Source organism: Nasonia vitripennis (genome assembly GCF_009193385.2).
Source record: "Nasonia vitripennis strain AsymCx chromosome 2 unlocalized genomic scaffold, Nvit_psr_1.1 chr2_random0008, whole genome shotgun sequence".
Lineage (NCBI taxonomy): Eukaryota > Metazoa > Arthropoda > Insecta > Hymenoptera > Pteromalidae > Nasonia > Nasonia vitripennis.
The window spans coordinates 1,354,491-1,367,772 of NW_022279615.1; the positions used below are offsets into that span (position 1 = coordinate 1,354,491).

Here is a 13,282-nt window from a genome sequence, read left to right on the forward strand (position 1 = left end):
GCCCACAGGCATCGTACAGACATTTTTTACGTCTTATTTTACTCGTAAAGAGTTGTTGTATAACATATACTAACGGAAATTTTAATTTCTCAACTGTAAGTTGCTTAAAAATGACGTCAAAAATTAGGTGGTTTAAATCGTGGCCGCATTTATATAACATTACTCGTAAAGAATTGTAATATATAATGATAAAGAAATTTTTATCAATTGTAAGTGGCTTAAAAATCACAATGAAAATTAAGTTAAATGAAATCGTGGTCGCATTCATTCAACATAATATTCTGGTACCCTCCCCAAAAACTTTTCGCAGAGAAACTGGCTCTTAACTTTTTTTTTTAAACGTTTAAACTTACTAGACTAGTAAGCTTGAACTCGTTGCGGGATGTCGCTGTAGGCCAAGCTGTAGAGCATTTTCACATGACATAATTTGTTACAGCAAACCGATTGTGCGATCATGTAAAGGATGTTTTTCACTCGCATTTCCGTTCCTTATTGTTAGTTATTAACAATTTTTTGCAAAAAACGCAATTTTTGTCTTTTTTTGCTTATAATTTTTAAACTAAGGAACCTATAAGTATGCCTCAACGAGATGACTTATAGAGGATAAAAGTATCTACAAAATGAGAGGTCGAACGCCTCAATCGGATAATTAGATTCTGAGATAATTAGGAAAAACCGAAAACTTGTGCGTTTTTTCGAAAATTCATAGCTCTGTCATTTTTTGAGCTATAGCGCTAAATCACATACTGATAAGCGGAGCGTCGGTTTTAAACAGGAACAGAGAGTTCACCAAAAACATCCCACTCTACCTTTCGTAATGATTTTTTTTCTGAGAACAGACCAAAGAATCGGATTCCTCTGGTTGCATTACCTTAAAATAAAAAAAAAGATCATTCAAATAGCTATAGTAGATGCTGACAAATGTTAAGTAAAGCGCGCGCTCGGCCGATTTTCGCAAACTTTAGGACGGTTTTTCGCATGCTTCCAGGCGCTTGATCGAAAAACTGATATCTACGTTTTATAATGCATGATGTTAACTTTTCGACCCTTTTTTGAAATTTTAATCGGACTTACGGTACAGCATACAGACCTGCCGGAAAAAAACGCACCGCAAACTTTGAATCGTGATTTTGAGCAAACTAATAATCCGACAGCACCCAACTTTTGCACATATAAAGAACATTATAATCCCTACTTATTCCCAAAATTTTAGCGCTCCAGCTCAAAAAATGACAGGGCTATGAATTTTCGAAAAAACGCACAAGTTTTCGGTTTTTCCTAATTATCTCAGAATCTAATTGAGGCGTTCGACCTCTCATTTTGTAGATATTTTTATTCTCTACAAATCATCTCGTTGAGGCATACTGATATCTCCCTTAGTTTTAAAGTTATAAGCAAAAGAGACAAAAATCGCGTTTTTTGCAATAAATTGTTAATAACTAACAATAAGGAACGGAAGTGAAAAACATATACCCTTTCATCTGCTTATCATCCTTTACATGACAATTGGTTTGCTGTGACAAATTATGTCACAATAAGGCAGTTTCAAATCCCTACAGCCTGGCCTACTGGTATAGGTGAGCTTGAGGCTAGACGATCTCTAGTACTGTCACACTCCTCGCGGGAAGCGTCAGCTCCTTTGATACATTTCGGAGAAACGAAAGGTCCAGTGATCTGATTTAAATAGAATCAGAGATAATCTGAAAAAGTTTTCGTACGTTTCCTTTTGATAGATATCATTATTTTCGATTAATTACATGTGCATAGTCAATTATAATTATAATTATAATTATTAACACATAATTTTTTTCATAAACGTTTAGTTTCCGAGTTGTAATCGACAGGATAGTTTGATGATCGCATCTAAAATCGCTAGTTCTCTCCTTAAAAAAAGATGTGCTTTGTTGTGAAACATTTAATTGATGTTCAGTCGCCTAATACAAGAATTTAGGAACGTGAATTAGAAATGCGAATTTTATTACATAACCTAAAATTTAATTTTTTCTGCAAAGATATAATTGAAGACATTATAAGCAGTGCACGAAGCGCACTTATATTTTTTTAGTGTTAAAATATTCATGTTTTTTTCTATAGCTTTTATAGCTAGTCTTCATTGACACTGTTTTACAGATGCGCATTCTTTACAATTTGTTGCGCTGCTTAGCTGTGTTTTCGCAATCGACATACGTTTGACAAAATAAATTTAATATTTCAACCCCTAGTAATCGAAAAATTACTATCGAAAAAACCGCTGCCTACTTCATTAACAGTATGCTTTCTCCAAAAGATGAGATGATTAGAAGAACCGTTAAATAAAATTTGTAAAATGCGTAAAAACAACTTGACGCATAATAGTATATTTTGACACAAATGCAAAGAAGTTAATTCTATACAAGAGTGAAGTTTCTAACTTGAGTGCAGCGAGGGTGAAAATCACACGAGTATAGAATCCATTTTCAAACGTGTATCGAACATTTATTTTTGTAATTACTAAGTGCATAAAATGCGATTTATTGCACGCGGAGTGTGCTCAAATTCGACTTATACGCACACTGTATCGAAAAATAATACATGGTGCTACTAGAGGATGGGGGGGGGGGGGGGGAGGAAATTGGCACTTTAAAGTCAAGTGACTGAAACTAAGAATGCACAAAACATTATCCAAGTTTAAAAATTTTAAAAATCTTTCTTAAAATCTTTTTTTAAACTAGCTGATATTTTTACAATTTTGACTAGCTCTAAACAGCTAATGAAAATTTCTATTTTGTTAACAAATATCATCAAAGTATATATTGTAACGGGGTTTTTGGGAACTAAATTGCACATAAGTAAAGCGACGAGGGTGATTTGACCCAACATCCCCGAGATCCGATTTTTGCGGAACGTTTTTAAAATAACGCAACTTGATTGATTAGTTTTTATGAATCGAGAGCTCTGATTAGAGGAATTTAAAAAACTGCGGATGGTTTCCACTTTCTACATAACTAACGATAATTAACGAAAACAATTGGTTTTTCAATTTTTAATGTTTAAAAGAAATTTTAAAAAATCTGATCAGTTCTTTGTTAGAATATACTTGATGAACCAGTAAAGTTTTAGCGAAAAATACAAATGCGTTCAGGAGTTATAATAAAGACATTTTATTCTTCAATTTTTTAATATTTAAACATTTTTTTAAACGCGTTTTATTTTAGTAAATTGATTCCAAAATTTAATTAGTTCTTTGTTAGGTTATACTCGATGAACCTGTAAAGTTTCAGCAAATAGTACAATTTCATTCAGGAGTAATATTAACAAAAATTTTATCAATGCATTAATAAACAAACAAATTTTTTGTAAACACGCTTTATCTATGTTAATCAGCTCCAAAATTCAATCAGTTCTTTATTAGATTATACTTGATGAGCCTGTAAACATTTAGCGAAAAATATAAATGCGTTAGAGATTTGTCGTGGTAACCATTTTCGCGCACACACGCACACACATACATGCAGACATACATTTTTCAAAAACCACTTTTCCTGAACCTTGAAAACATCGAAATCTTTGACATCGAAATTTTCACCATCACAAAGCTTTCTCTTGGAGAAAGCAAAACAGAAGAATTAAGCCTGGGTAGTTTAAAATTTACTTAATTCAAGCTAAGATCAAAGCAATACAGTTTTCAGTTATATAAATTATACAAGATGGGAAGAACATTTTTTGAACCTTGGTATCTTTGAAACTAACTGGTTTCATAGACAGCCCAAAGAAGGAGATCATGGTGCTATATAATGCTAACTAAATTAAAAATTTGAACTTGATTATTGCCTTTGTACGTTATTGATGTTTTTCTCAGGATCTACCTCATAAAATGACTTAAAATTAAAGTCTACACTTTTTCGCCTTTCGACTCTTTTTCTTTTCTGTTTTTAACAGTTATAACCCACTCAAGCTTTCGTTATCAGTCTTACACGGCCAGTAAGGTTCACTATAGTTTACATGCATGTGCACCTCATCGGGATAAAGTGCGCATTCACCTAGACTGAACTTACAGTTAAAAAAACTATGCACGGACTGTATGTAGTAGAATCCGAACCACTGAAGCTTCGACTCTATAGGACATAAAATTTACTGTCACAGTAAGATTAAAAATTTAATAATTTTAAATCTTAAAACCGTCAATAGTACAAGTTGATAGGATAGGAGTTTGTCTTTACGTTGTCGCATAATTTAGACATTTTGTATTAAAAATTATAGAAATGTTTACCAATACATTTTTCTTATCAAGCTACTGTGATAATATCTGTATCATCAATTATTATCTTTTTTTTATAGGACTTGCCAAATGCAATGAATGCTGCAGAAATTACTGATAAACTTGGCCTACATTCATTGCGCAACCGAAACTGGTATATTCAAGCAACGTGCGCAACCAGTGGTGATGGACTTTATGAAGGTCTAGACTGGCTGTCAAATCAGTTAAAAAATGCAAATCGTTAAATTAGTTGTCAATTTGACAACATTAAGTTTAATAACATTCAAAATCAATAAAAAAGCACTCTGGGATCTCTTATGAAACATCTAATATGGAAGAAAAAAATTTTATCATAGGTGGAAGTGAATTTTTTAAAAGAAGAACAGTGAATAATGCTCAAGAACAAGTTAAGAATTCGTGCCAGTTTTATAAGGGAGTAGAGTGAAAAGAAACTGACTATTAAAGTAGATATGTTCAGTCGCAGTGGACAATTGCCTTGGGCAAATTAATACAATTACAATCATTATTATTATTTTTTTATGATATAAGCATAATAGTTGCACTTTTTCACAAAAAAACATTCAAAAAGAAGTAGAGAATCTGAGAGCATTTTCCTAACCAAACCTATTTAAAAAATAATAAATCATATTATTATTTAAAATGGCAACATAAATATTTGATAACCAGATCATTGCATATATAAACAATTTATTGTATAAATTACCTAATACTTATACTTGGTATCAGGAGTGCAGTCGAATCCCCTTATATTTACATAATGTAAATTACGTATTAAATTTCTAATGAAATTAATGTTTTCGCTTTGTAAAGGCCATGAGCACTTCGAAACTTGATACAATATTTATCATATTTTAGGATACTAATTTTTATAGTCATTGGATAAATGGTAAGATTGAGGTTAATGTTATTAAGTCTATCTTATGTATTTATTTAATTATATTTTCAATACAAATATGATCCTGACGCATATTCTCTCAGTTTCTTTAGTTTCACCATTTTTTTTTTAAGAAAGATGGCAAAGGGCATGCCGTTGTACTTGAATAGTGCATTACATTTCTTAAGACTGTGCATGTTTTGGTAGAGAAAAAAAATCATCTATTTATTACACTTCAATCAGTTGTGTTATCAAGAGTTTGGAAAAATGTATATTATACCTACGACATTCCAAAATTGTGTTACAATGGCGAAACTTTAAAATTATATGCAATATTGTAAAAGTAATTTGCCAAATATGAACAGTTAATACAATAAATTGAATAATTTTTTTAATGGAAAAAATTCGTTTTGTAGACGCAATAACAGTGTACCTCGCAATCTACCTAATACCTTTTAAATTCTTGTTTACATAAGTAAATAAAAACTAATTGATCACGTAACGTATCTCAAAATACTAAATAATGTACAAGTCTAGTCCTGATTTACAATCTAAAAAATTATAATGATTTAGGTTTGTTATTATAACAAAAGGGACACGCTCGTATTTGAAATAAAAATTAAGTTTTTTTATATTTAAATTTTCTGAATCCGTACACTCAGAAATTCTTCGGGCAGTGGCTGCACATAGCATGAACAGCAACTGTACTATGAGCTTCGCGCGGTAGCTCTCCCAATTTCGCTCTCCCAGAGCGCTACTGCCCCAAGAGCTGTTATTCCGCCGAAATTCTGCGGTTTTGATGCGACAGCAGCGCCACACGGGAGAAAAGAGTACTAAACGGAAGCACTGCTGCACGATTTTTGGGCAGCAGCTGTCCGAAATTTTCGGAAAGACGAGCTAGTGCATTTAGTGCACCAGTCACTTGGGCCGGGGCAGTAGCTGCCCGAAGAATTTCTCAGTGCAGTTCAGAAATACCTACATAGCAGCTTTACGATAAAAGCAAACCTTTTTTATTAATTAAATATCTATGAAATTATAAGTCGAAAAAAATTTTACAAAACTTGTGATTATGTTTTATTAAAGACAAAACAAAGATTTTGTAACGATACATTATAAACATATTACTTAAAAACTATTAATTATTAACTACTTTATTGTTAATTTTTTGATTTATCGAATGTCATTAAAAAATCATTATTTGTAAATCTTTTTTTGCAATCTAAAAATTATTTAGTAACCAATATCGTTTTTACACAATATAATGTATATTATTGATAATATTGGGACTTTTTTAATGAGAATTTAACAAGTACTGTGGATAATAAAATTATGTTTGTCGTAAATACATCTTTGATGTGGATCGCTTTTATTAAATACCGCTAGCAATGAAAAATATTCTATAAATATACGGCAAATATGCAATGTTTTCTTGACCAAAACTAATGTTGGTATAATTATGTATGAATGTTTAATTATTATTTGTGAAATATACTGTAATTGTGCTATACTTTGTCTATTTATTCACTAGTTTTATGTAATTTGAGTATATTATTTATAGTGAATATTTTCTCTTGATAGATACTTTTGAAAAATCCATTTAAAAAGGACACGTATTTTTTTCTTTTATAGCACAGTGTTACGTAAGCCCGCACTTAAGTCACGCCTATCCGTGACCTAAGTAGTCCTTTTTTGCACTGTGTTTATCTGACTCGCTACGCTCGTGCGCTAACCTCACGGTGCAAAATAGGACTGCTTATGACACGAATAGGCGTGGCGGTGAGCTTAGGTAGGCTGTGCTATAATAGTATATTACAATACTTGCTGCGCTCGGGCGCTAATACACACCATGCAATAATCGGCTACTGAGGTCACATGTATCGTAATGTACTATTTTTAAATAGATGTGTACATAACGTCACAAGCATTCAAAGGGCGGTAACTCTTGGAAATGTTTATCTACTTGAACAAAAAATACGTGTCTTTTATTTTTTTACATTTTACATTACAGACCTAATGAATAAATTTTATACAAATCGCAGCAGGCAAATAATGGTGTGTCAGAGGGCTCGTCTGATGAGGGTGATCTTCGTGTAACGCCGCTCCTGTTCGTTGACGTAATGCTGGTGTTACAGTTGCTCCCATTGTCCACTGCCGTGGCTCCTACGTTGCGACGACGACGGACTGCAAGCATGCCCTGTCTGCTGGCTAGACTTGCCCCTTTGGCCTGCCCATCAACCTCTCTTTGACGGTGGGCCACTTGCCATCGAAGTTTAAGACAGTAATAGCACTGCCTCAGATCTGAGTTGGGACGGTTGGCCTTCGCGTGGCCTTCTATACTGCATCCCCTGCAGATGAGATGACCGGCGCTTTATCCCGATTGGAAAAACACCCTTGCTTGACCTTGAACCGGCTCCTTTCTGCTCTTTGTTCATTCAATCTGTAACAAATTATTAATAAATGAGGGGTTTGGCGCAATAAATAATATCACCCATTATTCCAGTGGACCCTTTGAGTTAGTGTTGTACCTTTATTTAATACTCATTGTTGGAGATTACACTTATATCGTCGGATACGCACAACATGTGCTCGGGCTCACTACATAAACATCTTACGCTCTCGGCGGTTGAGCTGCTTCTCTGCTCTATACTCGCGCTCTCACTCTATACCTATAGTTACCGCTACCGCGCGCTAGTCTGTACTGCTTGCTATAGTCGCGCACGCATGCCTGCTCACATTCTCTCTATAGTGTGTACGGATAGTAGCATATAAATTACTCATATCTCAACACACCTCCTTAATTTTTATGATACTTAAACTTTAAACAATTCTTAAATTCATTCTAAAATTTTCGAATTTATTTCTACCCAGAGCCTTTGTTAAAATATCAGCAATATTATTTTCTGAGTCTTCTTTTACAATTTCAATTTCTTTCTTTTCGTAGCACTCATTTACAAAATAATAATGTACTTCAATCTACTTCGAGTTTTTTGTCATGTTACCAAACTTTGCTATTGCTATGGCTCCTGAGTTATCCTCGTATATGTTTATTGGTTTTTCTAGATTAATACTAAAGTCTTTTAGCAAATTTTTAACAACATTGATTTCACTTACAGCTTCTGATAAAGCTACGTACTCAGCGGCTGTTGACGACTTTGTCACACTTCCCTGTTTTCGGACTTTCCAATATATAACATTTCCATATAATCTTATAATAAATCCTGTCGTGGATTTCCTATCAGATTTATCTCCTGCCCAATCAGCATCAACAAAACTGTTGATGACTTTAGCATTTTCATTCTTTTTATAAGTTAACTTTCAGTATTTAGTCAAATACAAATATTTTAGAATTCTCAACGCATATTTATAATGAGTTTCATTATAGCTATTTTAAAATCGATTTAAATAATTTACGCTATAACTAACATCTAATCTTGTTCCGGAGCTTATATATAATAGTGCACCTATGAGATTTCTATATTTTATATCACTTGATGCTGTTTGTGCGGATTCTAGACTTAAATTTTGTTCCATCGGTGTTTTAAATAGTTTACTATTTTCAATATCATATTGTCTAGCTAATGACTCTATGTAATTACTTTGGTCTATTGTCATCTTACAATTTTTATAATCATAATTAATATTTATTCCTAAATAAGTCTTTACTTCGCCGAAGTCTTTCATTGAAAATTTTTGTGACAGTTTAGTTTTAATCTCATTAATTTTTCGCATTGTTTTTCCGCAAATCACAAGATCATCAACGTGTAGAATCAAATAAATTGTTTAACTATTCTCACATTTTGTGTACAAATAATAATCGCTTACACTTCTTTTGAATTCTAATTTTTGCATATATTTGTCGAAACATTCATACCAAGCTCTCGGGCTTTCTCACAGTCCATACAACGCTTTTTCAAGTTTATACACTTTTTCGGTTTTATCACTGTAACTTAAAGGTTGTTTTACAAATACTTCTGATTTTATTTTTCCATTCGGGAATGCGGTTTCGACATCCATCTGTATAATCATTAAACCGTTTTCACAACAATATGATAGTAGTAACTTCAATGTTTGAATTTTATTTTTTTACTGGAGAATACCTCGTACAACTAATCTCGCTTTTTTATGATTATCAGATTTATTTGTAAATACCCATTCAAATCTAAAATTTTCTTATCTTATCTTTCGGCTTTTCTACTAATTGCAAAGTTTTATTTTTACATAAACAATTTTTTGTCTATTCATAGCCTCTTTCCATAAATCACAATCATTTCCTTGTGAAGCTTCTTTGTAAGTTTTCGGGCTGTCTGCGCTTACAATGTTTACGTAAATATAATATGAATCGGATTGACCATATCTATCGGGTTTCTTTTTTTCGCGTTCTGACCTTCGCAGTTCAATTTCTTGATCATCAATTTTCTCCTCTGATTTATTACTTGGTTTTCTCTCTTTCTTATTTTCATTCACAACATTTTCTTTGATTTCGTTTGATTCAGAGTTTTCATTTATACTAATGTCGGATTCATCATCTCTCTCATCATCACCTTTAAATCCAATTAAATTTTCATTTTCGATAAAGTCTACATGTCGTGTAACTATTATTTTTCCATTTACCAAAACTCTGTATCCAACGCTTTCAGTTCCTACGAGTATACCTATGTCAGCTTTTCTATCCTATTTTGATTGTCTTTTTATTTCTGGAACTCTAACAAATACTTTACTCCCGTATAATTTCAGTTTACTAATGTTTGGCTTTTTCCGAAAAAATATTTGAAACGTAGTTTTATTCTGACTTGTATTTGCTATTGCTCTATTTTTTAAATACGCTGCGGCTTTTATAATTTCTGGCCAATACTTAATATTTAATTTCGCACCATAAAGTAAACATCTCGCTGAGTTCATTATTGTCCTATTATAGCGCTCAGCTGTTTCGTTCAGCTCGTGTACATACGGTGGACATGGTTCTACTATTATTCCCTTCTCACTACATAAATTGAACATGTTTTTATTCATATATTCTCTACCATTATCACACCTTAATCTTTTAATTTTCTTGTCAGTTAAATTTTTGACTTTATTTATATAATCTAAAAAATAATTGTACACTTCATCCTTTGATTTTATCGTATATACTAAAGCGCATTTACTAAAATCATCTACACAAGTCAAGAAATACTTAGATCCATCAAAACCTTCATTTTTATGTGGCCCATTTAAATCTGCGTGAACTAACTAATATTCTATTTGCACCACTACGATTATTTTGGAATGGCAAATCATGCATTTTATTTTGTATGCACGTTCCACATTTTAGCATTACATTTTCGAAACATGTTGGCATTCCTTTAACTAATTTTTCTTTGCACATTCTATTTAGATAATTAACATTTACATGCCCCAAGATTCTATGAAATTTTTCTTTTTGTGTTATTTTCTCAACATTATTTGCGAATGTCTCTAATTTTTCAACATAACTATTTATTTTATATAAACCATTTTCTTTATATGCAATTCCAATCAGATTGTTATTTTTGTTATAAATCTTTGACACGTTTCCAATAGATATAATTTTATTCTTATATGTTACTTTAGCATAACTAATCAAATTTGTATACATCTCTTTTACATAGAATACATTATTTATCGTTATTTTGATTCTCTTATTGTTTATCATAAAATAAGTTATAATTTTATCCACTTTAGTGCCTTTTAAAATTCTACCATTTCCGACTTTAACTTTAATAGGCTTTTTCAAAATTATACTCTCAGACAAATATAAGTCATTATTTATAATGTGGTCTGAACATCCACTATCTAAAATCTACTCGATTTTACCCCTATCTCAATTATACACTACGGTTTCGTTTTCACCGTCATTTTTCTTTTCTACCTGTGTTAAAAATGTTTCTGTTCCGTCTTCTTGATAACCTTCGTTATGCGTGTACCTCGCATCGTGTTGACTCGTTCCGTCTGCATGTGGTTGCCAGCCTCTGCCTCGTCCGCGTTGACCATAACCTCGTCCGCGTTGACCAAAAGCTCGTCCGTGTTGGCCATAACCTCTGCCTCGCTGTTGCTGTGCACCTCCTGTCCACTGCATTCCTCCATTGGCTTCTTTTCACGGATTTGTACACGCTCTCAGATGACCTTTCTTTCCGCAGCCAAAACACTTTGAGTCTTTTCTTTCAGCTTTAAATACGTTCGGCTTTTTATTGTCACTATCGTTCGGACTTCGTGTTTTCCACATTTTAATTTTATTTTCAAGAAATTTACACGTGCTTTCTTGCATTGAATCTTTTAAGTCACCAACATATCTTAATGATTCCGGTAGAGTTTTTAACATGTAGTCTAATTTTTTTCGTTCGGTTACTTTTGCCCCTGCACTTTTCAACTCGTTTATCACTTTTTCGAACTCTATGAAGAATGTAGACGAATCTTCATGAATCTTCATGATCTTTCAACTTTATTCGGTCTATCTTGTTTCTTATGCATATTTGCAATGCTGTCGACTCTTTCCCATACATTTTGTCGAATTGATTAATAATTTTTAATGCCGTATCCTCTTCTCCAACTAATTCTAACTGTTCATTTGTTATACTACAATATATGTAGATCATTGCCTTGAGATTCTTCTCATTCCACTCAGTCTGGTCTTCAGATTGTAACTTTTCTTTTGTTGCTGGTTGATCGCACTTTTTCTATTTTAAATATAGCAGGATTCTCTTTTTCCAAATATTATAATCTTTACCGTCAAATATATGACATCTTAAATCATCAGTTTTCGACATTTTTCTATCTCTCGTAGTTTCACTTTTATTTTCAAAAATATATTTTTATAACACGTGCATAAAAAAGACCATTTTCGGCGCCTATAAACTGGGCCGAAAATGGGGTTTTCCGAGCGTCACACAAAAAGTAGAGCGAGAGTCCCTGATCATAATACATGTATCAATTAATCCATTTCCGCCCCCTATATAGGTAGAACGAGCCTACAATAATCGGAGAATCGGAAATCGAGCGGACCGAAAATGCCGTTCCGCCGACCGGTCCGCTCGATTCATTTTGTTTGTTCATCTCCTTACTAAAGCTTTAAATCGTCAAAAACTGTTGAAACAATTTCCAAAATATTCAAAATTTCTCAAAATGTTCAAATTTGCCAAAATTTTCAAAATTTGCAGTTTATTAAAATTTTGATTTACTAAATTTTAAAAGCTTTACTAAAAATATATTTAAATAAATAAAATAATTAAATAATATATATATATATATATGCATATATATATACACATATATATGAATCTATACACGCCCACCGTAGTGGACGACTCGAAAAGCTCCATTCTCGATCCAGTTCATAGGCGACCCAAATGGTCTTCCTTATACACTTGTTATAAAAAGCACGGTGAACAACGAGGGGCGAATGTGCTTTTCCAGACTCGGATGATGTTTGAACACTCGTGTCCGTCTCGGGCGCCTACGGCGCCCGAGACTACCACTCATGCTCAAACATCATCCTCGCTTGGAAAAGCCCATTTTCGCCCCTTGTTGTACAATGTACTATTTTTCAATATCCAGATTTTCTTTATCTGTAATTTTATTAGCTGCTCTAACTCCACTGTTTTTATTTCGAGCTTCTCACAATTTTCTTCTTTCACTTTTACTTCACTACTAGCAATACGTGGGTGCATAACCTCACTAACATTTCAACCAAGTTCTGCTACCATGTTAATAAATGAGGGGTTTGGCGCAATAAATAATATCACCCATTATTCCAGTGGACCCTTTCGGGTTAGTGTTGTACCTTTATTTATTACTCATTGTTGGAGATTACACTTATATCGTCGGATACGCACAACATGTGCTCGGGCTCACTACATAGCCATCTTACGCTCTCGGCGGTCGAGCTGCTTCTCTGCTCTATACTCACGCTCTCACTCTATAACTATAGTTATCGCTACCGCGCGCTAGTCTATTCTGCTTGCTGTAGTCGCGCATGCATGCCTGTTCACATGCTCTCTATATTGTGTACGGATAGTAGCATATAAATTACTCATATCTTAACACAAATTATTTCTCAGTCTCTTGCACTACATTTCGCTGGACGTGGTTTCTTTGAATAAACAATCAGCAGTAGTTATCTCCGGGGCAGCCTCTGC

The 13,282-nt window shown here is 33.2% G+C and overlaps 1 protein-coding gene across 4 annotated transcripts in view; it reads left to right on the forward strand.

The window, feature by feature from the left end:
- The window catches only part of LOC100115356 (ADP-ribosylation factor 1), a 205,921-nt gene extending 199,444 nt beyond the window's left edge, over window positions 1-6,477 (forward strand). For all 4 annotated transcript variants that reach the window (XM_032601575.1, XM_031925288.2, XM_001599042.6 and 1 more), the window contains exon 5: window positions 4,318-6,477. In XM_032601575.1, the coding sequence (XP_032457466.1) occupies window positions 4,318-4,482 (165 nt within the window). In that variant the 3' untranslated portion in view covers window positions 4,483-6,477. The remainder of the gene's footprint in view (window positions 1-4,317) is intronic.
- Window positions 6,478-13,282: the final 6,805 nt, after the last annotated feature.